Here is a 27,756-nt window from a genome sequence, read left to right as displayed (position 1 = left end):
CCAGCCTTCTAGTCTAATTAGACACCCTCCGTGACCTGGAGGAGGCCTGAGAGGTTGTGCCTTGGTCACTCCTTCACAGGCCTCAGCGGGCCTAGAGGCTGGAGCCGAGACCCCCGTCACCTGCTCATTGCTTTTGAACCTCATGTGTAGGCCCACTCTGGACCTGGGACCAGGACCATGTGATTAAGGGCTGGTGCCAGGTCCTCCCGAACTGTGCAGGCCTGGGTCTCTCTGTGCTGGATCTTGGGCCTCTTTCTGTCTTGGGGCACGGAATACAATAGGGAGACAAACCCTGCTCTCCTAAAGTCTCCTGGGGAGCCCTAGTCTGGGCTCCAAAAACGGCTCACTGGCTTTCTCCATGTGGAAGAGTAGCCCAGGGCTTTCTCCAGTATCCAGGCAGAACAGCACAGCGGTTAGAGTGGCTGGCCTTGGAGCCAGAAGAACTGGCCCAGCTTCCTTCCAGCTCTAAGTCCAGATACAATCATCGTTGCCGGCTGTCTTCTGAGCACTGTAGATATCCCCCACGCAACTTCTCCAAGACAGAACTTTGTCTCTCCCATCACCTCCTCCAAGCTCCCCTCTCTCTGCCCCCTAGGCTTGCGCAGTCGACACCACCCTCCGCTATTCTCCTTCCTTCTGTCTGCAATGCTTCCTTGCGTTGTCATTTCTCCCTGAGCCTCAGTTCTTTATCTGTAAAGATCTGTAAAGAAAGAGAGTTGGACCTGAGAGGTTTTTGGTTCTTTCTATATAATCTTGAACTCTCCTGCATTCACCCCCTTCTCTGCCCTCCCCCAGCCCCCACCGTGTTCTTGCCTGATCATTGCAATCTCCATTCCTCATTCGCCCCCGTGGCCTGCTCCTCTCTAGGATGAAGTCCAAGTTACCTCGTGCTCTAGCCCCAGGTTCCCTCTCCTGCATGCCAGCCTTGCATCAGCCCCTGCAGCCCTCTGCCTGGCTGTCCCCCGTTCTGGGAATGTTCTCCCTCTTTAGCCCCGGTTCTTAGGGCACCAAACTTCCTTCGGCGCCCAACCCAAGCACTGCCCCCCTCCCCTGCAGGAAGACCATCCTGCCCCTCTCAGGCCCTGGTCCAAGGTCTCTGCCTCATAACCATGGCTTGATTGACAGCTCTTTGAGGGCGGGGGCAATCACATAACAAGCACTTAAAATGTTTATGGACTGATTGATTTTGTGTTTAATTATCTCCTTTTTGTTTCTTTCAGTCATGTGTTGACTCTCTGTGGCCCCATTTGGGGTTTTCTTGTCAAAGATACTGGAGTAGTTTGCTATTTCCTTCTCCAGTCCATTTTACAGATGAGAAAACTGAGGCGAAAAGGATGAAGCCGGCTGGCCAAGGTCACTAGCTTCTAAGTGTCTGAGGCAGGATTTGATCTTAAATCTGGCACTCAGCACTCTGGCGCCACCTAGCTGCCCATATACAGAAATATGTACACATATTAATAAAAATGAGACATAAGGTTTGTCAAGTGTTTTTTGATTGGTTGTCCCAACAACCTGGGGAGCAGGTACTGTTATTGTCCACATTGTATAGAAGAGGAAACTGAGGCAGGCGGAGGTGAAGTCGCTTGTTCCGGCCGCAGGGCTATCTGAGGGGAGACTCGTGCAGTGTTCCACCTCCCAGCCTGGGTGACCCCGAGTATTCTCTACGCTGACGCTTCTCATACTTCCCCAGCTCCTCCGGGGCCTGTGCCCCTCACACAGCCAGCTGGCGGCTGGGCACAGAGACACGGATGTTTCACGGGCATCTTCGGCTCAGCGTGTCCGAAGCGGAGCTTGTTCCGGGCTGGGAGACCCAGACACGGGCAAAAAGCCAGGCCCTGCTCGAGGAGCTGACCGTGTGGGGAGGGGGCGCCACAGCCAGGTTGGGGGCACCCAGTGTCAGGAGAATTCCTGAGGGAGGCCTGGCAACACATGGTGCGGTTCTCTGCGTCTCATTCTTGAGAGCCTTTCGTGCTTCCTGAATTGACTCCCCCATGTGTCTTAGCCCCGTCCTTCTGAACCCCCGAAATTCAGGGTGCCCTGCAGGCGAAAGGGGCCTCACGTGCTGTTCCGTCAAGAACTCTAGAAAGGGTTAATTAGTCCCTTCGTCCCAAGGTTCCCGTCATTTCCACCCCAACAGACCATTGTCTGTACTCAAGGATCGGATACAGAATAGAATTTATTGCACCCTGTCCCTTCTGAAGGCAAGCCTTTCTACATTGTAGCTACCCTAGTGTCCAGCCCGGTAGATATACAGAGATGGTATTCTTCCTCCCCTTTGCCCCTTTTGTAACAACCTCTTGCAAGATAGTGAGTAAATACATTCTTTGGTAAGTTTGTGCTGTCCTTAAATAAAAGTATGTTGCTATATTTTAGTAATTTCTTTTTCTTTTCTTTTTTTTGCTGAAGCAATCGGGGTTAAGTGACTTACCTAGGATCACACAGCCAGGAAATGTTAAGTGTTTGAGGTCAGATTCAAACTCAGGTCCTCCTGACTTCAGGGCTGGTATTTTAGGGGGCACAGTGGATAGAGCAACAACCCTGAAGTCACGGAGATAGATGGGTCCCACGGATCCCTTCAATGTCTCTTCTGGGAGGTAGACACCAGTTGGAACTTGAAACCAGGTACATGGCAGACACGGGCACTTTGGGTCCTCCATCCAAAGCAGGAGCATATTTCCCAGGGCCTCCATGCTCACATGAGGAAAATGGGGGGTGTTTACAACTTGTGAACATCCCTTTAGCCTTTCACCTGTTAAACCCTGGGCAATCACACTGAGTTCCCTTGCCCACATCTCATTAACCGCCCTGACCCCTGATTTGCTCCTTTTTCTTCTTGTTTCCCTTTTCCATCTTCCAGCTGGGCTCATCTGCTCTGCCCAATGTTCCCTCTCCCTTCTGGGCACAGTCACCCAAATGCTTCTGGAAAGCACAGTTGAAGGAGCGACTGAGCCTGGGACTCGCTTGTCCAAAACACTCCCTGGCAACTGCTCCCCAGTATGTCTTATGTTAGGCTTTTTGAGGTCAGGGACTGTACGATTTCTTCTATTTTTATGTCCAGCTCTTTGTAAAGTACCTGTCACTTGGTAAGCAAAAAAATGCTCCTTCATTCATTCTTTCATGTCTTCCTCGGGTCCCTTAGATTGAGCTCTTCTTCAACTCTGCCCAGAAATCCCCCCGATCTCTGTCTCCCACACTCTCTCTCTGATTTACACAACTCCCAGACCATCCAAATCAAATGAACCACTATGGGTTCTATTGAGAAAAAAAAAAAGAATAATAATAACAAATACTTCTGATTTCAAAAGATAGCTTTATGATTACAAACCGGGAAGGAAGGAAACAGGCATTTAAGTATTTTTTATATGCCGTCAAGGCCAAAGTCCTCCACCGTATCCCAGCCAGCTCTAGTCTCCTGATCTATATTTTGCTCCTGGATCCAGATGGTTCTTGGGAGAAAGTGAGGCCGGTGACCTTGCATAGCCCTCTCTCACTTAGATCCAATTCACATGCAAGTCATGACATCACCTTCCTGAAGTCGTGGACAAATAACACCCAAAATAACCAGGTGCTGTGCTGAGTGCTTTACAGATATCATCTCATTTGATCCTCACAGTAATCCTGGGAGATAGATGCTATTATTATTCTCATTTTGAAAATTATTCTGGGGCAGCTAGGTGACGCAATGGATAGAGCAGCAGACCTGAAATCAGGAGGACCTGAGTTCAAATCTGGCCTCAGAAACTTAACACTGTGTGATCCTGAGCAAGTCACTTAACCCTAATTGCCTCAAGAAAAAAATAAAAAATAAGTAAAAATTAAAAAAAAGAATAGAAAATTATTCTCATTCCTCCAAGGGAGGAAATTGAGGCAGAAATCACTGGTCCTCTTGTCGAGAGTCATATAGCTTATAGAGGTCTTAGGCAAAAATTGAACTCGGGTCTTGATCACTTGTCTAGGACTCTATTCACGGCACAGAGCTGCCTCTCCGTAAGTATGCAGCCAGTACTTTTTTATTTTTTATTATAATTTTTTATTATACATTTTTATTTACAGGACATATGCATGGGTAATTTTGCAGCATTGACAATTGCAAAACCTTTTGTTCCAACTTTTCCCCTCCTTCCCCCCCACCCTCTCCCCCAGATGGCAGATTGACCAATACATGTTAAATATGTTAAAATATAAGTTAAATACAATATATGTATACATGTCCAGACAGTTATTTTGTCAGCCAGTACTTTCAAGAATTAATCCCATTTTACAGTTAAGTATATTGAGATTGGAAGAGAACTTGCCCAGGTTCACATAAATGATAAAATAATCACGTCAGTTCTTAAGGCCAAAGTGCATTCTGAATCACAGCTAAAAAGTACCAGGAAGCCCCTTACCCTAAAACAGGCACTCTAGTGCTTGAAATTCCATTATTAGAGAGTTAGTCCTTTGAGTTTAGCATTGTTCTCAATCTTTTTAAGAAAGTCAGCCGTCCCTGGAATGAGTTAGCTGGCATTTACCAAGTACATTTCATGGGCAAGGAAGAGGCAGGTAAGTGGCTAGCATGCTTGACCTGGAGTCTTCCCTTACTAGCTGGGGTGCAGGGCAAGTCATTTAACCTCTGATTGCCTTAATTTACTGGAGGAAGAAATCGCAAAGCACTCCAGTACTGGAGTGCTTTGCGATTTCTTCCTCCAGTTTCTATGCTCCAACCCCCCCCCTCCCTGGGCAGGTTTGGGGTCCCAAAGAGTCAGATATGAACGGACAACAGCAAAGTACCAGAGGGGTCCACAAGGAAAGGAAAAAGTCAGTTCCTACTTCCAAGTAGTTTAATGGTGAAGACAACACGCAAATAGCTATGGACAAATAAGGTAAAGACAACATGAACTGGAGGTAACCTCAGAGAGAAGCCATGCTTTAAGGGTATTTATGCTCCAAGGAAGAGATTGGTCCATACCTGAAGTTCCTGGATGTGAAAATGGGATACAGAGAGTGAAGGGAAGGTTTGGTTGAAATCTCTGGGAATTCTATTTCCCCAGCCTGTCTTTTTATTGCATTTTTTTTTTCTTTTGCTGAGGCAATTGGGGTTAAGTGACTTGCCCAGGGTCACACAGCTAGGAAGTGTTAAGTGTTTGAGATCAAATTCGAACTCAGGTCCTCCTGACTTCAGGGCTGGTAATCTATCCACTGCACCACCTAGCTGCCCCCATTTTTTTTTTAAGTGAAAAGAAGGTAGGGAAAGTATATCCTGGGATCCAGAAGGTCACACTGCCCTTAGGCTACCTGAATACCAGTTCCCCCCCCCCCCCCCAGAGATTTGTGTGAATGTTTTATTCATTGGAAAAGGAAGGAGAAATTAAATTAAAATTACATTTTTTTTAAACATATAAAAAATATATATTTAAAAGCCCTGGGCTTTAGACTGAGGCCCAAGGGAAACAGAGCAGGACTGAACAAGCAGTTAGTGGTGTTTAATTTAACCAACATTTACTAAATGTCCACTGTATGCTGAGCACCATGCTAGGCATTGTGGGTGCAAATGTGATCGTTGTTCTTGTCCTCAAAGAACTTCCTTTTAGTTGGGGCGGGCAGATGGAACAGATAGATGGCTCTAAGTAAAATTCACCCCAATGGTTATCTGGAATCCTGGATTCCACAAGCTGGAAGAATATAACAATAATAATAACAATAATGTGGCTGAAGGTTTGCCAAGTGTTTTAATTTACTTTCATCTCATTTGAACTCAGAACCACCTCGAAAAGCTGGCACTAACGTTTGATTATCCCAATAAGAGAGAGAGGTTTGGAGAAAGAAAGGGAGCTGTCAATGGTCCCTTGGCTAGTAAACCCCAGAAACTGGATTTGAATCCAGATCTTTATTCCAAGGCCATTGCTTTTGCCTGGAAATTCTAAATTTTTGAAATTTTTGAAAATTTAGATTGAAAATTCAATCTAAAATTGATAAAAATCTATTTCAATTGTTTGTTTTGGCATTTTAATTATTAGGCAGTATGGCTGAATGGATAGAGAGCTGCTGGCCTTGGACTCAGGACCCCAAGGTGAGGGCCACCTCTGATGGGTACCGGCTGTCCCGCAGGGCTAGAGGTAGCCAAGAACTGTGGGTTACAGAGGAGGTATCCACCAGCCATAGTGGAGGGAGTTTCTCCAGCTGGGAGTTCCCTGAGTTGATCATGATCACAGGGCCAGCCTCAATCCCTATTAATTACAGGCAAAAACACTGATTGATTGATTGGTTAGATTGGATTGGATTAGATTGATGATAGGATTGATTTGGAAGGGGGAGAGGGTGCTGTTTATTGAACTGTCAGTAATTTTTCACCTGCCTCTCTAGTGTCCCACTTCCTACCCTACCCCATCCCTATGAAAACAAAAAAGTTTGAGAACACCGAGAAATTAATTATAGCCTCTCTCCATTTTATCCTGTGGTGAAGGAAAGAATGTTGGGTTTGGAGTCTGGGTATGACCCGGATCCGAATTTCATCTCCTCTTAGGTCTCCCCTTCAGAGGGACCCCCTTTATTTATGTCCCTCTCTGTAACCCAGATTTATCCCAGTGATCCTCTTTATTTTTATCTCTCTCTGTAACCCCTGGATTTAGCCCAGTGACCCTTTTTTTTGTCCCTCTCTGTGACCTGGGTTTAGCCTGGTGACCCCTTTTTTTGTTCCTCTCTGACCCCGGGTTTAGCCCGGTGACCCCTTTGTGTCCCTCTCTGTGACCCGGGTTTAGCCCGGTGACCCCTTTTTTGTCCCTCTCTGACCCCGGTTTAGCCCGGTGACCCCTTTGTGTCCCTCTCTGTGACCCGGGTTTAGCCCGGTTACCCCTTTGTGTCCCTCTCTGTGACCCGGGTTTAGCCCGGTGACCCCTTTTTTTGTCCCTCTCTGACCCCGGGTTTAGTCCAGTGACCCCTTTTTTTGTCCCTCTCTGACCCCGGGTTTAGCCCGGTGACCCCTTTTTTGTCCCTCTCTGACCCCGGGTTTAGCCCGGTGACCCCTTTTTTTTGTCCCTCTCTGACCCCGGGTTTAGCCCGGTGACCCCTTTGTGTCCCTCTCTGTGACCCGGGTTTAGCCCGGTGACCCCTTTTTTGTCCCTCTCTGGCCCCGGGTTTAGCCCGGTTACCCCTTTGTGTCCCTCTCTGTGACCCGGGTTTAGCCCGGTGACCCCTTTTTTTGTCCCTCTCTGACCCCGGGTTTAGCCCAGTGACCCCTTTTTTGTCCCTCCCTCTCTGACCCCGGGTTTAGCCCGGTGACCCCTTTTTTGTCCCTCTCTGACCCCGGGTTTAGCCCGGTGACCCCTTTTTTTGTCCCTCTCTGACCCCGGGTTTAGCCCGGTGACCTCTTTGTGTCCCTCTCTGTGACCCGGGTTTAGCCCGGTGACCCCTTTTTTGTCCCTCTCTGACCCCGGGTTTACCCCCGGCCCGGCGGACCGTGACCATTACACGAAGTCCTCGCGGATGCTCTGCAGGAGGCGGGTGTTGCACGCCTCCCTCGGGCCTCAGTTTCCCTTTCCCTAAGACAAGGAGGGGTCGGGCCGGGGGCTCCGGGGCCCGGGAAGCTCCTGAGCCGTGTTGTTTACATGTGTTTCTCCGGTGTGGGCTTTTTGGAGTTAAATGTTCATAAAGAAATAAAACATGGATTCTTTCTTCGCTGAAGAAAAATTGAATTGAAATAAAAAAAAGCCGGGCCACCTCTGACCTCGTGGCCCCTCCCTCCCCACCCTGCGCAGGAGCTGAAAACCAATTCCCCCAAAAGTTTGCCAAGTTCATCCTCCAGGGGGGAGAAATCCTAAGGCTGGTCGCGGAAAAAAGACAGACAGACCGCGGGATTCGGGCCCGGGAGAGCGCGTTTGGCGGCGGGGCGTGCGGGGCGGGATCGGGGAGGGCCGCCGGCCGCGTCCCCCGGGCTCGCCCTCCGCAAACTTTGAGCTCCCTTCCCGGTGATGTATGGAAACTATACTGCATTGTGGGTGTCAGTATAAGTGACGGCCATATTTGCCGGTGCCGGCGGAGCCGTAAACAAAAAGTGGGCTGGGGAGCCAGGGCGCGGAGGCGCTCCACCGCATCGCGGGACCTGCGGGCTCGGGCGCCGCTCGCCTCCCCGGGCATGTCTTACAAGCCCAACTTGAACGCCCACATGCCGGGCGCCTCCCTGAACCCGGGTAAGTGAGCCCCCGGGCAAGTGCAGGGGAAGTTTGGCGGCCCCGGCGGTGCCCCCGCAGCCCCGCGCGCCCCGGAGCCGGACACAAAGGGAGCGCCGGGGGCCGGGGGCGGCCGGGGGCCGGTGCCCGGCCGGGTTCGGGCCGAGCGCCGCTGCCCGGCCGCCATGATTCCGGCCCCCCCCGCGCCGCCCCCCGCCCCGCAAAGTTCCCCCGCCGGGCCGCTCTCCGGTGGCCCGGGGCCGGGGCGCGGGGCGCGCGGCAGCCGGCTCGGGTGGCCCCGCTTGCGGGCCGCCGCCGCCGCCGCGCTCCGGCTCTCCTGGCCGCCTCCGTGGTCCAGCCTGCCGGCCCGGGCGGCCGCCCGGTGGGAGCGGGGAGGGGGCGCCGGGGCTCGGGCGGCCGCCGGGGATGCCGCCGCCGCCGCCGCCGCCGGGAGGGAGGCTCTTTTTCTGGTCTCCCCCCCCTCCCGCTTTAAGCTTTTGGGCGGCTCGGCGAGGGCCCCTGCCGGCGGCTCCGGGGAGCGGCTGCCCCGAGTGTGTGCGAGTGCGTGTACGGATCGGGCCGGGCCGGGGGCCGAGAGGGGCCGCGCGCCGAGAGCCCGGGCCGGGGGTGCGCCGGCGAGTGCGCGGGGCAGGGTCCGGCGGGCGCGCGGCCGGCGCGGGGGGCGGGGAGCCGAGCTTGGGAAGGGTGCGTGAGTGTGAGCGGGGTGCGTGTGCAAATGGGACACCGAGGGACGGGGATGCAAAAGTAGTTTGTTTTTTACAGCACGTGTGTAAAAGTGTGAGTGTGCCGTGGGGGGGCGGGGATGGGGGGCACGGGAATACGGCTGCAGGAGGCAGGAAACTAGGGAGGCTGAGGGCAGGGGGTCCCTGCGTCCTCGCGAGGAAGGCACGGGGGAGGGGGAGGGGGTAGGGAGCGGGGTTAGGAGCCGGCGTCTGCGGTGCAGGCCTGGGGGGGGCAGGGCCTAGGGCGCCCCGGGTACTGAGGTGACATCTCTGAGGTTCCCGTCGGGGTTGGCCCGGGGGCTTGGGGGAGGGGGAGTCGGGTGAGTAGGGACGGAAAAGTTTGCAGGATCCCCGTACGTGGCCCCCTGGGGTGCCCTGGGGTACTGGGGGGTCGCGGTGCCCTAAACTGAGGGGTCTAAAAAAGGAGGGAGCGCCGGTGTGCTCCCCGAGGAGCTCCTTCCTTGGGTGCCAGGTCTGGGGAGTGGGGGAGGAAGGGGGAGAGGGTGGGCCCGGCAGCCTGGGTGTGCCTCATGGAGGAGTCATCCCGGGCTCCCATCTTCCAAGTGCTGAACTCTGACCCCTTACACGCCCAGGCTGGGGCTGGGGCACAGTGCCAGGGAGGGAAGCTTGGGGGGCAGGGGGAGAAAGTCTGGGGGGGGGCGTGAGAGGGCCCCGGAGCAGCCCCTTGGTCCCACCAGGTGGGCATGTGGTCGAAGGACAAAGACAAAGTGGCCACCATGTTCCCCTTCAGCGCTCGCATCTCAGAGCCGGTGACCAGCCCTGGCTCCCCTGGGAAGACACAAGCACTGGATCTCTCTCTGCTGACTCTCATTCACGGTGGTTATTTGGGGGGGGGGTAGCCTCCGGCCTGGTTCAGGGGCCGTCCTGCCCCGGGCGCGGGGGCACGTCCTGCCCCAGCCCTGCCTGTGGCTCCCAGGCGCTGTCACTGCCCCTCCCTCCGTGGGGGCTCCTTCCTCTCGGGGCCACTTCCCTCCGGCTGGGGTGGTCAGCTGCCGGGCACTTCTCCTCTCCGGGGGAGGGGGCGCCTCCTCCTGCCCCCCGGGGTCCTCCTTGGTCACATCCCCATTCTTCTCCCCTGCCATCTGCATCCAAGATGGACTCTCCTCTCCTCTCTCCCTCTCCTGTCATTATCCCTCACACACCAGCCCTGCCTCCTGCTAGTAGGAATGCCAGCCCGTGGCCTAAGGCCAACAGAGTTAGACAAAGCCCGAGTCCTCCCCTCGCACATCTCACCCTCCCAGTGACGTGACTGCAGCTCCAGCTCGGCCCCTTCCCTCTTTCCTCCCTTCCCTTCCCTGCTCCCTTTCCTTCTCTCCCCTTCCTTCCCCTTCCCTCCCCCCTCCCTTTCCTCTGGCTCCCTTCCCTCCCTCCCTTCGCAGCTGCAGCAGCCACCTCCACAGGGGCTCTGCCCCCCTTCCTGGACAGTGCCTCGGTGCTCCCCCCGGCTGGGCTGGGAGCAGACCTCCCCCTTGGGAGCCGGCCAGGACCCCAACCGGTCCTGTGGGGGGGCTGGGAGGCCGGGGCTGGGGCCCGGGTCTTTGTTTGGGCCTGAGGGGAAGGCTGGGGGGGGCAGGGGGCGGGCACGCTCCCTCCTGCCCCGAAGATTTTCCTGTCCTTTGCCAACCCCTGCCTGGCTCCCGAGCCCTCCCAGAAACGCTGCGTCTGCCTCACACAGCGCTTCATTGTCTGGGATTTTCCAGAGAGGCTGACGTGGAGTTCAGGGATTTCTTGGTTTCTCTTCCCATCTTGACCCCCTCCCTTCCTCCCTGCTCCTCCCCCCTCTGGGATCCCAGGGGGTCATTTCTTTTCAATCTGCCTCCAGGCCCGAGTCCCTGGCGAGCTGGGCCCATTGATCATTGTTCTCCGTGTCTCAGCTCCAGGTCAGGGCCCCCCCAGGAACCAGCATCCTAATGAGGGCCAGACTGGGGGGAGAAGCAGCAGCTCGTTAGCTGTCCTTTCTCTGGGACAGAGGATTATGGGGGCTGCTGAAGGCAGGGCTGGGGAGAACGGCAAACTTCTCCCTGTCTGCCACCTCCCCGCAGCCCACCCCTCCCCCCAAGGCTTCCTGGCTTGGTGTATGGGGGGCACGGCTTCCTCGCCCAGCCCCCCAGCCTCTGAGTAGGGAGGGGAGATGGAAGGAGGGAGAAGTCACCCAGTCAGGGCTGGCTCCCTCCACCTGCACCTGAGACAAAGCAGCCCCATCCTCAGACACTGGGTTTCCAAACAGGAAGCATTTATTAGACTCCTACTGTGTGCCAGGTGCTATGGCCAGGACTGAAACGATGGAGAGAAAGGAACCAGAATTCCTTCCTTTCCCCCATCTCCTCCCCCAGTCTGGTAGCCTTTCTCCTGGGGCCATAAGGGAAAGAAGAGAAGGGAAAAGGAATAAGAAGACAAGAGGTAGAGGGGAGAAGAAAGGAGATCCGAAGCGAAGGCATTTTACTAGTCCTCCAGCATCTCTGCCCCAGGAGAAGCAGACAGGGCTTCCACCTCCCCATCCTTCCCCCATTCATGCCTCCGGCCCTCCCAGAGCAGCAGTGGTCCCCGGCCTTATCTGACGAGAGGTCCCCGGCCCTGGCAGAGGGGCTAGGGGCTGAAGGAGGCGGGCACTGGGGCTGGGCCCCGCAGCCTATGGGACTCACGGCAGCGCCGGCACTTCTCAGGACGTCACCCAGGGTGTCCATGCCCCAGTCCTGGGTGGCGACCGTCAGGATCTCTTAGCTTCCCTGAAAATGCAGTTCAGCTGGCATCTCCTTCCTGCCAGAGATCTTTGCCAGTCCCTTGTTGGTGCCCTCCCCCTCCCCTATTTACATGACACTTCCTATGTATAACACCTTACAATCCTTATTTAGTGTTCACAACAACCCTGGGAGGTGAGTGCCATGATTATGCCTGTTTTGCAGGTGAGGAAACTGAGGCAGGCAGTTAGTAAGTGACTTACCTGGGGCATAGAGTCAGTCAATAGCTGGGGTTGGATTTGTGGTGCTTCTGGCTGTGGGCCCAGGGCTTTATCCCGTGCACAGCTTTACTCCTTAACATATAGTAGGTGCTTAATGGATGCGCCCCTAATGAATGAATGGACACTTAAGTGTTGTTACCTCCACTTTATTCAGGACCACGAAGCCAGTGTCTGAGGCAGGATTCGAACACTGCCGACTGGGCCTTGAAGGCCCCCTGGGAAATGTGAAGGGACATCTCTCTGTCCAGGGTGGGAGCTACCCCGTTGTCCCCTTGTGCTGGGCAGTGCTGCGGGGGCCAGGACTCCTCTGCCCCAGGACTGTCTGTCCTAATTAGGGGAGCGAAGCATCCTAGAGAAGAGCCCTCCCCCAAATTTAAGGAGCAAAATGGAGGCTCCTGTGGAGCTGGTGCTGGGGGGGGGGGTTCAGCCTGGGGTCGTGCCCTAGAGAATCTGGCTGGCCACCTCGAGGAACTTGATTTTCTTCTGTATTTCTGAACTTGACTTTCTTCCTTTGTATGAGAAGAAAAATAGGAAAGGGACAAAGGATGGTCCTGGCAGAGGGTCTCTGGGAGCTTCCTGCAACTCCAACCTTCCCTCCCCAATTCTAGGAGCACGGCCCGGCTCCCTGGCTGGCCCTGGCACCGGGGGCTGCCTTTGGGGCCCAACCTAGGCTCTGCAGAGGCTGACAGGCCTCCTGGGGGGGTGGCAGCGGCTGGGGGGGGCAGCACTCCCCCGCCCACCCTGCTTGGGAGCGTGTGGGGAGCGTGTGTGCGTGCAAAGGCGAGCTGCGGAGGAATAGGTACATTCTCCATGGTTACTGCTGCTTGCGATTCTGCAGGACGCTCTTCGCCAGCTGGCTGATGGCCACTCGCGGCTCCAGTATGGGGGTGCGTATGCTGGGGGGGGGGGCAGGGCCAGAGGCTCCCTGACCAGCAGCTCTGCTGGGCCCGTCTGGAGGAGTAAGGGGAAGGCCGGCCTGGGCTGAGGGGTCAGGCCCGGGGGAGGGGGACGTCAGGGGTAGCGGGCCTGCTCTAGAGCCCCCACACAGGGCCCTCCTCTTAGGAAGGAGCGCTGGCCTTGGAGTCCGAGGCCCCCCTGCCCCTTGTTTTCCTGGCTGATTGCAGGAGCCTCAGTTTGGGGCGGGGATGGGCCTGGGCTCCTCCACTGACCCCTCACTTCCCCAGGCTCTGAGCTGGTGGGGCTCGGATTTGTCCAGAGGCCCATGGGGGCACCAAGGCTGAGGAAGAAGAGGGAGGCCCTTTCCCCCACACTGAGGCCCCCCAGAATTCTCTGGGGCCCGGCTCTCCTGGAAGCAGCTCCAGCCAGAGGCCCGGAGGGCAGTTCTTTGTGTGCCGTGGGCCTCTCTGGGGTTAGGGCTGTGTGAGGGTTTGGAAAACACAGAGAGTGATGGGGAGGGGGAGGGGAGCCAGGGAAGAAAGGAAACAAAAGCCGGCTTACAGCCTGGGGGACTCAGGCTGCCCATTCTTCCCCTCTGACCATGAAGGATTGTGAGCTTCATTCTGCCCCCACTTTTCTGTCCAGAAAGGGGAAGACAATGTGTGCATTTACAAGTATGCTAAAAACAAATACAATGTCAGTTTGGGGGGAAGAATCAGGAAGGGCTTCCTGGAGGAGGTAGCATCTTAGCTGAACTGTAAAGGAAACCAGGGTCCTCAGGGGTGGCACTGAGGTTGGGGGAGGGTCTGGGGAAGATGGGAGGCAGAGCCTGGAATCCAGGTATGGCTGAGCTGGGTGAGAGGCGCCTCCTTTTCTCTGTTCCTCCCCTAGGGCCAGGGCCTGCAGACTGTGGCCCAAGCATCCCAAGCTCAGGTTCTCTGGGGCTTCCCCTCCATCCCTGCTCCCATCTTACAACCCCATGGGGGTAGAGAGTCCTGGGCCGCCTATCCTGCTGCGGGCCTGCTGAGATGCTCTGGAACGACCGGCCAAACCAGATTTTCTGGAGAATGGTTGTGGGGTGTCCCTGACAACGCTGCTTAGGTGCCCCCCCCCTGCTTCTCACCCTGACAGTTGCTTGGCCCCCTGCTTCTCAGATGCCTCATTCCCCTCCTCAGATGCTTCCCTGGCTCCCTGTTACCTCTGCTGGGCAGTTTAAAGCCTTTTCCATTTGTCTTGAGAACACACTCTGTTCTTGGCACACAGTAGGTGCTTAATAGGTACTTGTTTCCTCCTTCCTCCTCATCAGATTCGCCCTCCAGTTACACCCTTATCCAGCCAGTCAAACCAGCCTCCTAGCTGTTCTCCACATACATCTCCCATCTCCACACCTTTGCACAGGCCAAGCCTCCCTCCCTGCACTGGCTCTTGCAAGGCTTAGCTCCATGTCCTGTCAGTGGAGCTTCCCGAGCCCCTCCCCAGAGTTCTCTGCATTTACTCCCCTCCTTCTTCCCCCCAAGCTCTCTTCTTCCAATTGATTGGCAGCTCCTTGAGGGCCGGCTCAATGGTTTTGTTACTCTGTGTGCCCAGCGCTTGGAGGGGGTAGGGCCTCCACACACGCTGATTGGACTGATTTAATCATGATGGCTAACTCCAGCACAACTTGGGGAAGGGGAGGGAAGGGGGAGAGGACAGACACACAGACATAGACACAGAGATATAGACGAAACATAGACAGACACACACACAGAGACAGCGAGGAAACAGAGACATTCACAGACACAGGCATAGAGACAGAGGGACATAGAGAGATTTAGAAAGATATAAAGACATAATACCCACCCAGAGACATGGAGACATACACACAGACAGGCACAACAGACATGGGGAGACAGCCAGCCTGAGAAGACAGATTCACAGGGACAGGCCCTCCAAGCCCACCTGCCCATCAGCTGAGATCTCGAGGAACGAGATGGGCACATCAAGGGTCTGGGAGCCGCTGCCAGGCCAGATCTGAACGATGGTGAAGGGGATCCCTGAGGTCAGTGGTGCTGGGCTTTGGGCCCCCGCCTACACGGACCCCTCTGATGTTTTCTGGCTCATCTCCTTCCAGTGTGAGATGAGGAAGCTAAGGCCTAAGGAGGCTGGGCATTTTGCCCGGTGCCCCCACCAGGTGAGCCAGATAGCCGGCAGTTATTGCCCTCGTGGGACAGCGAGTTCAGGGTAGGGTACCTGGTGATGCCAGATGAGCCAGGCAGATGCTGGAGGCCTTCATGGCCGGTGGGGCAGCAGGGCCCTGCGGCGGGGGCACTGGCCTTGGGCCTGGATTCTTCCTTCCCCTTCGGCTTTGGGCAGAGCCCGGCCTTGGGTCCTCAGCAGTAGTCTGGCCCTCCATGTCCCTGAGAGATGTCAACCCCAACCTAGGTCCAGTCCCAAGCTCCCTTCCCTCAGATGCTGGAGGAATTGTCCTAAGGCTCTTTTCACCTTCGCTGTTTCTTACTAGTCCTCGCTTCTGTAGAGGTTCATCCCCAGTTCTGCCTCCAGCAGGACCCTCCCTGGCTTCTCCCCCCTCCCCGGGGGTTGAGTTCAAAACCACTCTGCAGCTCTGTGACCCTGGGCAAGCTACTTATCTTTTGTCTGCCTCAGTTTCCCGATTTGCCAAATGGGGAAATGCACATCTCCTAAGGTGGTTGTGGAGTCCAAATGAAACATTTGTAAACCAGCCCAGTGTCTGGCCCCAAGGAGGTCCTTCATACCATCTCTCCTGTTTTATGTGTGTACACATACATACACAAATACATAAACATACACCCATACTTATACATGTGTATATACACACACAGATATATACATTTTTAGGGGTGTGTGTATGTGTGTGTGTGTGTCCTATTGATTGTGAACTCCTTGAAGGAGAGGAACAGCTGTGCGCTTGTGTTTTGACCCCAGCACCCAGCACAAAATTTGGTCCCAGGAGATGCTGCTTAAATATTTTGATTGAATAGTTGATAGTAACAACGGCTTTCTAGACCATTGGAAGCAGGGAAGCAAAATGGTTATTCACTTACTCTTAGAGAGTTTGTCTGTTCTTGTGGGAACCTAGAATGTGTGCAACGAACGGATGAATGAAACAGCATTGATTAATACTTCCTCCGTGCCCAGCCCAGTGCTGGGGATATAAAAGCATGCGTTCCTTCCTTCCAGGACCTCATGTTCTGATAGGAGGAGGGTGTCTTAGATGGCCCGAAGTGGAACAGTAGGGCCATTCTAGAGGCAGGGATGGGAGGAGGGTGATTTGATTAGTTTTCAGAATAAAAGGTGGGAATAGTGGGGTGGGATGGGCAGGTTTTGAGAACTGAGACCCATCTATCTAAGCATGCTCTCTCCCCAAGTTGGGGTCAGTAGATGGAAAATGGCCCAGGCTGCAGAAAAAATAGTCCAGTGGAGGCAGAGTGGGAGGTGAGGCTGCAAAGGTAAATTGGCCTCCAACTGTGGAGAGTCCTGAATGCTGCAGAAGGCTTTAGGTCTCAGTAGAACACATCCCTTGGGGGGGGGCAAAAACTTTTTTTTGTCTCTAATACATTTACATAGAGCCTACTATGTGCCAGGCCCTATAGCACTTAAGTTTTATCTCATTTGATCCTCCTTCCCTGGGAAGTAGATGCTATTATTCTCATTTTACAGATGAAACTGAGGCAAACGGAGAAAACTCCCTTACTAAGGGTCACACAGGCAGTAAGTAAGGCCCAAGGCCAAATTTGAAGTTGGGTCTTCCTGACTCCAGGCCCAGCACTGAGCCAGTTAGCTGTGCCTGGCACAGTGTCTGGGATAGGGTAGGCTCTTTAAGGCATATTTGTTGAATTTCCTTAAATTGGCCTAATGAAGTAGGTGCTAACTGGAGAACACTGAGTCAAGTGCTTCCCACCTTACACTCACCTCCATTTCTGTCACCCATTGAAACTTTTTTTTAATTACTCCATTTTACTTCTTAGAAATGATTCTGCTTTAGTTGCCCTTTTTGGGGGGTGGATCTTAAATATCCCCTCAAAATCCAGCAGAACATAGAGAATTCACTAGGAAACTGTGAATCTCCATTTCATTCTACTTGCTTAAAAAAAAAAAGCATTAATAAATTGTAAACATTACTTTCAAAACTGCCCTACTTCATTGTGCTTTCTTAATTTCTATTTGCAGCTGTGCATTTAAAATGTTACACTAGCCCTTTCTTTTTTTGCATCACTATCGCACCTCCTCCACATTTCTCCCATAAAACTGAGAAGGAAAAAGAATCTTTTGAGGCTTAATGAAGGAAAAGGACTCAGCAGTAGGACCATGGCCCCAAAGGTTTGTCTCTTTCTGTATCTGGCTCCTGCCCCCTTACTTGGGGTATAGTAATTGAGCATTGGATGGACCAAAGGTCTTCAATAATCCAAACTGGTTTTCTTTAGTGTTTCATTCTTTGAATTGTTCTTCTGGTTCTGCCTACTTTATTGTTCACAATACCCAGGATTCTCAGAAATTCTCTCATTCATGTTCTTTTTACAGTGTACTCTTGTATACTGTTACATCCATATACAAGCTAGTTGGGTTCTTAATTGTCTGAGAGTCAGTGCAGTATGGCAAATCTTTGTCTCTCCCCCCCACCCCAATTCTTTTAATCAGCCCTTTTGGGATGAGAAAGTTTGTGATGATTCCCTCCCCAGGATTACCCTCTCTCTTAACCACCCCCCTCTCTATCCTGCCTTGTTTCCCTGTTGTTTGTTTTATTTCTATACCAAATTATATATCAATTTGTACAACTGTGTGTACACATGTTTAATCATCCTTTGTCCATTTTAGAAGTGAGTTTCTCTGATACATCTTCCTCTCTCTTCTGATGAACTGCAGTTAGGAGGAATAGCAAATTCCATCTCCCCTTTCCCTTATTTTCTATAGTAGTATACTCCTTTCAGTCCTTCCTTCTTTTATCTCTTCAAACCCTTAGAATAGGTCCAGTCAACCCCAGGATTGATGTTCTTTCTTACTCCTCTTCCCCAAATGCCCTTAAAAGTATCCCTTAAGGGACACACTTGTTTTTGTGTGTCATCATACATTTTATTCCACTTGCTTAAATAACATTTTCCGTAATAAATTTCTGTGGATTCATATTGACACTTCAAAATTACCACTCATTTTTGTGGGACAAGTTATTTGTAAGCCTCTAAGATTCCTCTATTCCAAGCTCTCCTATTACTTCTAGTTGAAGCAGCTAGCTCTTGTATGATCCTGACTGCCTACTTGTTATTTGAATTGCTTCTTTCTGGATAATTGCAATATTTTTCCTATGATAGTCACTCTGGATTTTGATATGACATTCAAGGAACTTTTCCTTTTGTGTTCCTTTTATGGGTGATAGGTGAATTTCTTCTATCCTCACTTTGTCCTAAAAGTTCTGAACTATTGTCATTTATGATTTCTTGAAATATCGTATAAAGGCTTTTTTAAAGCACATTTTTCAGAGAGAGCACACATTTCAGAGATTCTCAAATGATTTCTTTCTGATGTTTTTCCAGTCTTTTGGGTTTATTCTAATGTTTCTTGCTGTGTCAGATAATCATTGATTTGTTTGATTTATCCTACTTTGAACAGATTTCATTTCTCAGATAAAGCTTACCACTTTGTTCTTCTAGGCTGGCTATTCTTATTCTCCTAATTTTCACTTGGAGCTTTTAAAAAATTTATTTCTTGCTTCATTTCTTTCCTTGTGGAAAATCCATTTTTTCCTTTTGGTCTCTGCTTGAAGTTGTATTCATTCCTTTTGGGGAGATCTCTATGTTGAAAATCATTTTTGTTCTGGTTGGTCTTTCTTTTGGCTTCTGCTTTAGTTCCTGATTTGGAACTTATTGCTAGGTTCCCTCACTGCTGCACTCCTGAGGTACTGGACCCCTTCAGACTCCCTCTGAGCCCCCCCTAGGCCCCTGTACTGACCCCCACTCTCAAAGTCTGCCCTTTAGGATTGTTGGATGATCAGGACCTCCTCTGGAGTCTTTGTACAGAATGTTATGTAACTTCAAGCCCCCAATGTGAGCACAGCACCGAACACTGCTGGCTATTGCTCTCCAGAACCGCCCCCCCCACCCCGGGCCTTGCTCAGAACCTTTGGGCCCAGAGTTGTATAGACTCCATGTTTCCTGTTGTCAGAGGTGGGAGAAGTTGGCCCTGTTGGAGGGGATACCTTTTTCATCATTCATGGGCTTCTGGCTGATGGGGGATGACAGATTCTCGTTGGATTTTAAAAAAATCATTCCTTTATTGCTTTTTAATCATCTTCTGCCAGAACAATTTCATGGCTTTTGGAGATGATTGTGATTGTTCTGGTTCTAAGATTGGAAGAATATCTGATGGCTGTATCATGGTTGTCTTTTGTAATGAGAGGCAGTAGTAGTATGGGGGAAAGAGTCCTGGATCTGTAGTCAAAGGTGCTGGATTCAAATCACTTAATTCCTCTTTGACCTTTGACACTTCTTTTGATCTCTGTAGTCCTCAATATTCTTATCTATAAAACAAGGCTAGATGTCCTCTGAGGTCCCTTCATCCTGTAGATCTGTGATTCTAAAAGTCATCTAACTCCCTGTGCCTCAGTTTCTTCATCTGTAAATTGGGATCTGGGACACTTGTAACTACTTTCTTAATGGGGTTGTTGTGAAGAAAGCTTCTTTGAGATTTCACCTATGATTTTACTGGTATTTAAGCAATTCCCAGAGAGGAAACTGCCTCTGCCAAGGCCGATCTGCACTTGTGCACTTTAAGCCTTTGAAGAGCTGCCTGATTAAACGATTTGTCTAGGGCCAGACAGCCAGAATGTGTCAGAGAACAGCCTGCACCTCTGGACCGAGGCTTGCTTCTTAGCTTCTGTGCCTTGTTCTCCCCAGAGAATAAAGCCCTGAAAATAACAGATCAGGCCAGAAAGGGAGGCTGGGGTTGGGAGGGGACGGTTTAAGGCTGGCCAGGCCTCTGGCCTCTGCTAACTCTTGCCATGCTTTTCCTTTCTTTGGAAGGTGGGAGCGTCCACTCTCCTTCTGCCAGCATGGCAGCGTCCACCCAGTACCGGCAGCTGATCAATGACTACGGACCCCCATCTCTGGGCTACACCCAAGTAAGGCCAGAATCCTCTTTAACTTTCTATTTTGGGCTATTTCCGGCCTTAGAGATGGGAGGTAGAGGGAGGAAAGGCAGGGAAGAAGCCACTGTGCTCTGGGGATTGTCAGAGAATGACCCTGTAGCATCCTTTTTTTTTTTTTTAAATCCCCCACTTAAGTGAGGTCACACAGCTAGAAAGTGTTAAGTGTCTGAGACCAGATTTGAACTTGGGTCTTCCTGAATTCAGGACTGGTGCTCTATCCACTGCGCCACCTTGCTGCCCTTTTTTTGTTTTTTTTGTTTTTAATTTTTTAGCTTCCTTCTTAAAATGGTTTTGTCCTTGGGGAGCACCATAGAGATGGGCATCCCTGCCCACCCCCAAGGCACCCGACAATGTGGGCTGAGGCAGGTCAGAAACCTGCATGGCAGAAGGCACTTGAGCCCTTCCCATACCACCGTGCTAAGGAGCTACCCATTCTGGAGCTGGGGGCCGGTAAATAGGGAAAACTCGGAGTGTGAGGGATGGGGCAGGGCCCCAGGCATCCCAGGCTTCTCGGACTTCTTCAGAAGCCTCTTTCCTGATTCCTTGGGGTTCCCACTTGGCTCCTGGGGGACAAGGAAAGCCTGTGTTGGCATCGTTTTGTCTGCCCTGATCCATGGCTTGGAATGGCTAGTAAGGGGCTTGGATGGCAGGAGAGAAAATTGGATCCGGTGGGATCAGTTCTGTGTTCTTCAGCAGATGTTTATTCACAAAAGGCCAGAGGCCTTCCCTCCCCATCTGGCATAAATAGTTACAGGCTGGAAAGGCGGCTCTAGAACAGACTTTTCCAGCTCATGATGGAGGTCAGAGACTTAGGGACGAGACAGATCCAGCCGGCCAGCATGTTTGAGATAGCCACAGAGTCTCTTGGCAGTCGTGGTGCTTCCTAGGAGAAGTAAGGCCTAGAAGATCCGTGTGAAGGCCTTTAACAGCTCTTGGCCGGCCTTGGATATACAGGGGGAAGGAAGACCAGTACCTGGTCCTGTCTGGCCCAACAGGAAAGGTGGCCTCTGGGGCCCTAGTTTGGGTACCCCTCCCAAGAACGGGAGCCAAGCATCCACGCTTCCACCATCGGCCACGGTTGAGGCCCTGAGCTGGGAGAGGAGCTGCCCCCACGGTTCCAGAGGCAGGGACATTGTTACCTGTCTGGCCATTCAGAGGTGGGCCGATTGTTCCTTGGAACATAGAAGCCCATTGCTTGGGGGGGGGGGGGCGCAGAGCTCACCTCCTCATGCCCCGCCGAGCCTTCCTGTCCCAGGAAGAGAGGCAGGCGAGAGCCAGAGAGCGGGACCGGCTCAAAAAGCGTCGCAAGAGGGAGGACGGACTAAAGAGGACCCTGGAACGGCAGAGGAATGCGGAGGCCATGAAGCGCCGGCGGGAAGATGAGAAGGAAAGGGAGAAGGAGCGCAGGAAGGACCGAGAGGCCAAAAGGAGGCGCAGGGAGAACCTGGAGGAGAGGGAGCGGGAGCGGGAGAAAGACCGGGAAGCCAAGAAGAGGCGGCGGAGGGAGAAGAAGGAGGAGAGGGAGAAGGCGCTCTATGAGGATATGGCTGCTCTGATGCAGCTCTGGGGCAGGGAGGAGGACGAGGAGGATGAGGAGGAGGACCGCGAGGAGGAGGAGGACAGGGAAGACGAAGGGGACGAGGAGGAAGACGAGGAGGAGGAAGACGAGGAGAGGGAGGAAAGGGAGAAGAGAGACAAAGAGCCCACGTCTGTGGTCCTGGGGACCCCGGCTTCACTGATCTGGGTGCTTGCCTCGCAGTACTCTTTGTAATTGTCAGGGGGGGCATCAGGAGGAGGGGGTTGTAATGGATACCAAGGCCTTCTGTTGTTCGCCTGCCATTATAAAAACATCTCCGCCACTTTCTGAGCCCACTCAGCTCTGGTCACAGCAAACCCCTGGGGAGAGTGACCCCCCAGTTCCTGGGCCCCTGGGAGTACGGAACCAGAGCAGTTATCTTATTAACTGAATCCGGGGACAGTAGACCCAGAGAGGTTTGGAACATTGCTTAGGAGCACAGGGCAGAGCTGGGAATCCCAAAAGGTAGATGGGGATAAACCTGGGAAGGATCCAGGAGGCCCGCCAGCCCAGCATCCTGGTTCTGCAGGTGAGAAAAGGCTGGCCTGCGGCCACTGTGGTAACAAATGGCTGCCTTCCCCACCCCCACTTCTGAGGTTTCCTTTTCTTGAGCCCATACTGACGTCTCATCACGCCCTTCTCCATTTGCCCTGGCAGCCATTGGTCATGCTTTGGTCACTGCTGTGCCGTGGCCGGAGCGCCCGTCCCTTGCTTTCTGGCACCCCAGGATGTGACGCTGGTGGCCTAGGCCCCAGGGGAGGTTTGGGGCTCCGGGATTTCTCCACGGTCATTCTAATGAACTTCTCTCTGGTTTTAGGGTACTGGGAGCAGCCAGGTGCCCCAGAGCAAGTACGCGGAACTGCTGGCTATCATCGAAGAGCTAGGGAAAGAGATCAGACCCACGTACGCAGGGAGCAAAAGCGCCATGGAGAGACTAAAGCGAGGTAAGTGCCCCAGGGAGTCAGAAGCATCAAATAGGAGGTGGAACGTGCGGGGTCAGAGCTCCCCAGCCGGAAGGGACCTCAGACCAGCCCCTTACTTGACAGACGAGGAAATTGTTCATCACTGGTCTTGGGCTGTGCAGAGCAGCCAACACCCCCTGCCCCCCAGTTAATCAGGGAGCATTCTAGTATCCTAGCCTTAGACATGGAAGGGACCATGGAAGGGGAGGCCATGTGACCTAGTGGATCGACTACCAGCCTTGGATTGGAGAGCCCTGCCTGAGACACATATTAGTTATAGGACCTCAGGCAGGCTCTTTCACCTGACTCAACCTCAGTTTCCTCATCTGTGAAATGGGAATAATAAAGAGTTGTGAGGATTGGATGAGGTCATCTCTGTAAAGGGCTTTTTGTTGCTGTTTTTGTTACTGCTGGGGTAGCAAGGTGGCGCAGTAGAGAGAGCACCAGGCCTGGAGTCAGGAAGATCCGAATTCAAATCCTGCCTCAGAAACTTCTCAGTTGTGTGACCCTGGGCAAATCACTTCGTCCCCTTTTACTTCAGTTTCTTCATCTGTCAAATGAGCTGGAGAAGGGAATGGCCCCAGTGTCCTCAGGAAAATCTGAAATGGGGTCACGAGTCACACCACACAAGGGAAGAACAACGACCTGTCAGGGTTGTGGATGAGATCATATTTGTGAGAGGCTCAGACGCCCTTCAAAAGTGTAGGAATGGGAGGTATTATTAATCTAGTTTCCGTTCCAAGGATGAAGTCCCCTGCCGCCCCAGCAGGCTGGCACCTGCTTTACAGTGCTTCTACCGCTAGGGGGCGCAGCCCTGGAAGTCAGGAGGACCTGAGTTCAAATTCAGCTCAGACACTTAACACTTCCTGGCCGTGTGACCCTGGGCAAGTCACTTAACCCCAGTTGCCTGGGGGGGGGGTTTAAGTTCACTGATGAAGTAAAGAAAAAGACGATTTGGTCCAAGATTCCACAAGTAGTAAGCGGCCAAGTGGGGATTCGAGCCCAGTGCCGGCTCCAGACCCGGAGGTCCAGGAGCCAAGCCGCAGGGCGATTGCAGAGCCGCCCGCCGGCCTCGCGTCAGACTTGGGCCCCGTGGTCACGTGGCGCCGGGCCCAGAGAAGGGGAACTTCCGCTGTCTGCCGAGCTCTCCAGGGTTTCGCCACGGAAGCTCACGCGGCGCAGACGTGGGTCCCAGCGCGGGCGCAGACTGAAACAGTCTCCTTGGGAACAAGGCCCCCCCAGGCGAGGTGAGCGGCCTCTTCCTGGTGGGCACGCTGGCTTCCTGCCTCGGGCCGTTCCCCCGGAGCGCGCGGGAGAGCCGAGGGGCCGCGGGGGGAGGGGCACTTCCTGCTGGGCTTCCTCCGGGGCCGGGGGCTGGGAGGAGGGCGTGGCTGGGCCGAAGCCCGGGCCGGGACTGCGGGCCCGCCCTCCGTAGGGCGCTGCTTAACGTACCTAGCGTTCTCAGCTCAGAGGAGCAGAAGCCTGGGGCTGGGGCAGAGTTCGGGGAGTCCCCGGGGGACCGAGACCCAAGAGGAGCCTGGAGCTCGAGATTCAGAGCTGCCACTGCCCCCCCCTTTCCCAGAGGGACAAACTGAGGCGAGTTCGGGGCCGGGGGGTCCATAGGCAGAGACGCTGACAGAAGACGGGGGCGGCTGTAACAAGACTCAGTGACTCCCACCCCCACTCCACCCCCGGCTGGGGGGAACCCCCCCTTTCAGATTTCTGTCTCTTCCCCAGTAAGGCTTGATCACGTGGAAGATACCGAGCCCAGCTCAAAGTTTTGAAGGGTAAATGCTCACACTGAACGTTCAGCCCCGCCCAACGGAGGAGGGGCAGGGGGCTGGTGAGTTTCCTTCAGGGTCGGTCCCGGCGTGATTTAGCGCCTTTAGCGCATCTTGGCAGAATGACAGTTCTACAGCGAGGACTCACGTGGCGTCCCAAGGACTTTTACAGATGAGGAAACTGAGGCAGACATTAAATGACTTGCCCAGAGTCAGAGTTGGTAAATCAGGTGGGACTGTAACTCAGGTTTTCCTGATTCTGGGCCTCCCAGCGTTAGCCAGTGAGCCATCTTGCTTCTTTTAATAAATGAAGCTAGATGGGTCATGGAGAGCAGGGCTGGGGGAAAGGGTCCCTGACAAAGACCAAACCAACTCAGAACTCAAGCTAAAAGGAGGCCTCCTTTCTTCCAAGTATGACAGAAAAGTTAGATTTCCCCCCCCCACTCATGGTGGCTGGTGGAGGCCGTGTCTGGGGCCGTGGGGGAAAGCCCACCTGCTCTGGGAGAGGCTCCTAGACATCTGCAGTAGCGGAGGGGACAGGCCCACTCACAGATCGTGGAGCCTTTAAATAATAGCACCAGGAAGCTGGGTGGTCCAGTGGATAGAACACCAGACCTGGAGTCAATAAAACCTATATTCCAGTCTTCTACCTGCTAGCTGTGGGACCCTGACTAGTCACTTAACTTCTGCCTGCCTTGGTTTTCTTCTCTGTAAAATGGGCGCAACAGTTCCTACCTCCTCCTAGAGTGGTTGTGGGGCTGGAATGAGATATTTGTAAAGTGTTTTACAATCTCAAGGCACTAAGTCTATGCTAACTATTTGCAAACAGCACCACAGGGAGTGGAGGAAAGGGATCACAGAGATCCTAGGGACCCCTCCCATTTTACAAATGAGGCAGTGGACGCCCAGAGAGGCAGAAGGACTTGGCAGGCATGGACTATCCATTGATTTAGAACGGGAAGGGGACTCTGACTGACTTTACAAATGAGGGAACGAAGGCTGGCCCAAGGAACAGAGGTCATTATCAAAGGACCTTGGTGAGAGCCAGAAGCACTCTTGGGCTGTGGCTTCCCTGAGCCCTGTCCCCCAAGCTCTCATATAGGGGAGACTTATGGGAACAGGGACAGCTGCTGCTGGCGCACTCCTCCTGACAGCTTCTCAGAGGGGGCACAAGAAATTAAGCATCAGAAAGCCCGGGGGGAGGTGTCACAGACCTCAAACTGGGAGGCTCTCAGGGACTAGCTAGCCCAGCCCCCTCATCTGCCAGGAAGTTACAGAGTGGGGCAGGAGGATAATGTACTAGACTGAGGCGCAAAGGCCTGAGTTTGAATTCTGCCTCTAATACTTCCTGGGTGACTCTGGGCAGCTCATTAAACTTCGGTCTGCCTTAATTTCCTCATCTGTAAACAATAATTATGGCACTTAACTCACAGGATTGTGAAGACCAAATAAGTTTAAAATGATCTACAAACTTTAAAAATACTAGTTCCTTTTTTCTTTTGAACTTTTAAAAAATAATTTACAAGTATTTTCTCCCTCCCCACCAGTTGAAAAAAAACCCTTATAACAAATCTGCAAAATCAAAAAAAATTCCAGTGTTATCTATATTCTTAAATACATGTTTCATTCTTGTTTTTTGGTGAGAAAATTGGGGTTAAGTGACTTACTCAGGGTCACCCAGCTAAGAAGTGAGGCCAGAATTGAAGTCAGGTCACACAGACTTCAGGGCTGGTGCTCTATCCGCCGCTGCGTCACCTAGCTGCCCCTGTATGTTTCATTCTTGAATCCATCTCCTCTCAGGAGGTGGGTTGGTTATTATCACAGAGAAGGAAACTGAGACTGAGGGCATTTTAAGTGACTTGTCACTATTTTAAAAAACCATGAAGCCTGCAATTTGTAGTAGGCCCAGAACAGTGAAAAATCATGGCTCTGGGAAGGTGCATTGGGCCAGTGAACTGTGTCCACTTGGGTTCTCCATGGCTTAGAGAACGTGGAGTTAGAAGAATAGATGTGGTGAAAGGGATGGAGAGGCCCAGGCTAGGGACACTTTTCAGTTAGTAAATAGCAGTACCAGAATTTGAACTCTGGAGTTTCTTGTCTCAAATGCAGCAAAACATGCTTTTTGCCTGGATGATGAGCAACAGGCAGAAGTGTGATCTCGTTGCTGAAGCAGCCCCAGACCCAGGAGGAACTTCCAGGCTTTAGTGACATCCCAGCGTTCTCTTAGGCAGGTTAAGAGAAATAAGCTAGGCCCCTGATTGGGGCCATTAGGTTGGTTTCTCAGCAGAGTCTTTGCCTCATCTCCCTGTCCTGCTGGACTCAGCAGAGATCGAATGAATTCAATCACTTCCATGTTCTTTCACTTTCTTTTCCAGGGATCATTCATGCTCGAGGACTAGTCCGGGAATGCCTGGCAGAGACCGAACGAAATGCAAGATCCTAGCCCCCCACTTCACTTCCAAAGTTTTCCATTTCTTTGTGAAGAAGAAAGAATAACACTTATTCCTCTGGTGACTTTCAAAACATTCATATCAATCCCTTATTTTGAATGGTCTAAAAGTTTGGGTTCTTTCCCCTTTTCTTGCTCCCATCCCCATTCCAGTCTATAAGAGTAGAAGAAAAGGCAATTTTGCAGTTTGCATTATAAGTAGTTAGGAACAACTTAGGTCATTTTTTAAAAATTTTAAAAGCATCGAGTCCAAAAACTGCATGTAGAAAGTTCTGCTTACATTGCTGCCAACTATAGTTTACTGCCCTACTAACCTGCTCCCATCTTTGATTTTCTTGCTTTGAGTACACTTAAAACCACCCAAATTGTTGATTGTTGTTCTTTGCACCTTTTCCAGAATCTCCAATAACTCTTTAAGGATTTTTTTCCATGAATCGGTGCCAACTGCATGTTCTGCCCGGCAGTTGGGGATCTTCCATTTAGGGCTACGTGATAAGAGACCCTGCTTTAAAAAATATTTTTTTTTTTGGTGTGTGAGCATTTGCATGATTGTTCGTGCTTTGAGGTCAATTTAAAATGCATGAGTTATAAATACAAAGGACTGATCAGCCTACTAAAAAATTAAGAACCCAGATAGTTACTTTTCAGATGAAGACACTAGATTTCAGGTCTTGAGTCTGCCATAGAAATGATTTAAAAAAAAAATCTGGATAAATGACTAAAACTGTTAACGTGCATCTTTGTATGTATTTATTACTTGATGTAATAAAGCTTATTTTCATTAACAATTTGTATCAAAATGTATGTAGGTTTGTTTTTATTTCGGAGGTGTGGGATACAATGACAAATTGCTGGGTAGCAGGGCCAGACACTGAGCAGTGTGTTGATGTGCTATGATCATGTTTCAAAAGCCTTTTGGGCAGAGGTGGAAATACATGCATTTATAGTGAGAGAATGATAGAAATGTAGATTTGCATCAATTACAAAATGGGAGATGGGGTCAGTTTGGCAGAAGGGAGAAGCCTAAGCTGCAGTCTCTCAGGCCCATGTCCTAAATAGGAATAGGGT

At 52.2% G+C, this 27,756-nt stretch overlaps 1 protein-coding gene across 2 annotated transcripts; it reads left to right on the top strand.

Moving 5' to 3' along the window:
- Positions 1 to 496: 496 nt before the first annotated feature.
- CDK2AP1 (cyclin dependent kinase 2 associated protein 1) lies at positions 497 to 27,488 on the top strand. Of its 2 annotated transcripts, XM_074298963.1 has the most exons (5): positions 497 to 510; positions 8,849 to 8,942; positions 19,796 to 19,893; positions 22,314 to 22,440; positions 26,615 to 27,488. In XM_074298963.1, the coding sequence occupies exons 3-5, from the start codon at positions 19,825 to 19,827 to the stop codon at positions 26,680 to 26,682; spliced, it is 264 nt and encodes an 87-aa protein (XP_074155064.1). In that variant the 5' UTR covers positions 497 to 510; positions 8,849 to 8,942; positions 19,796 to 19,824; the 3' UTR covers positions 26,683 to 27,488. The 2 variants fall into 2 exon arrangements, with proteins under 2 accessions (XP_074155064.1, XP_074155074.1); XM_074298973.1 differs by lacking the exons at positions 497 to 510; positions 8,849 to 8,942 and adding an exon at positions 7,728 to 8,165.
- The last annotated feature ends 268 nt before the right edge of the window (positions 27,489 to 27,756 follow it).

This window comes from Sminthopsis crassicaudata, chromosome 1 (genome assembly GCF_048593235.1).
Source record: "Sminthopsis crassicaudata isolate SCR6 chromosome 1, ASM4859323v1, whole genome shotgun sequence".
Lineage (NCBI taxonomy): Eukaryota > Metazoa > Chordata > Mammalia > Dasyuromorphia > Dasyuridae > Sminthopsis > Sminthopsis crassicaudata.
The sequence above is the reverse complement of the archived record's forward strand: the minus strand, read 5'-3'. Positions and strand labels throughout refer to the sequence as shown.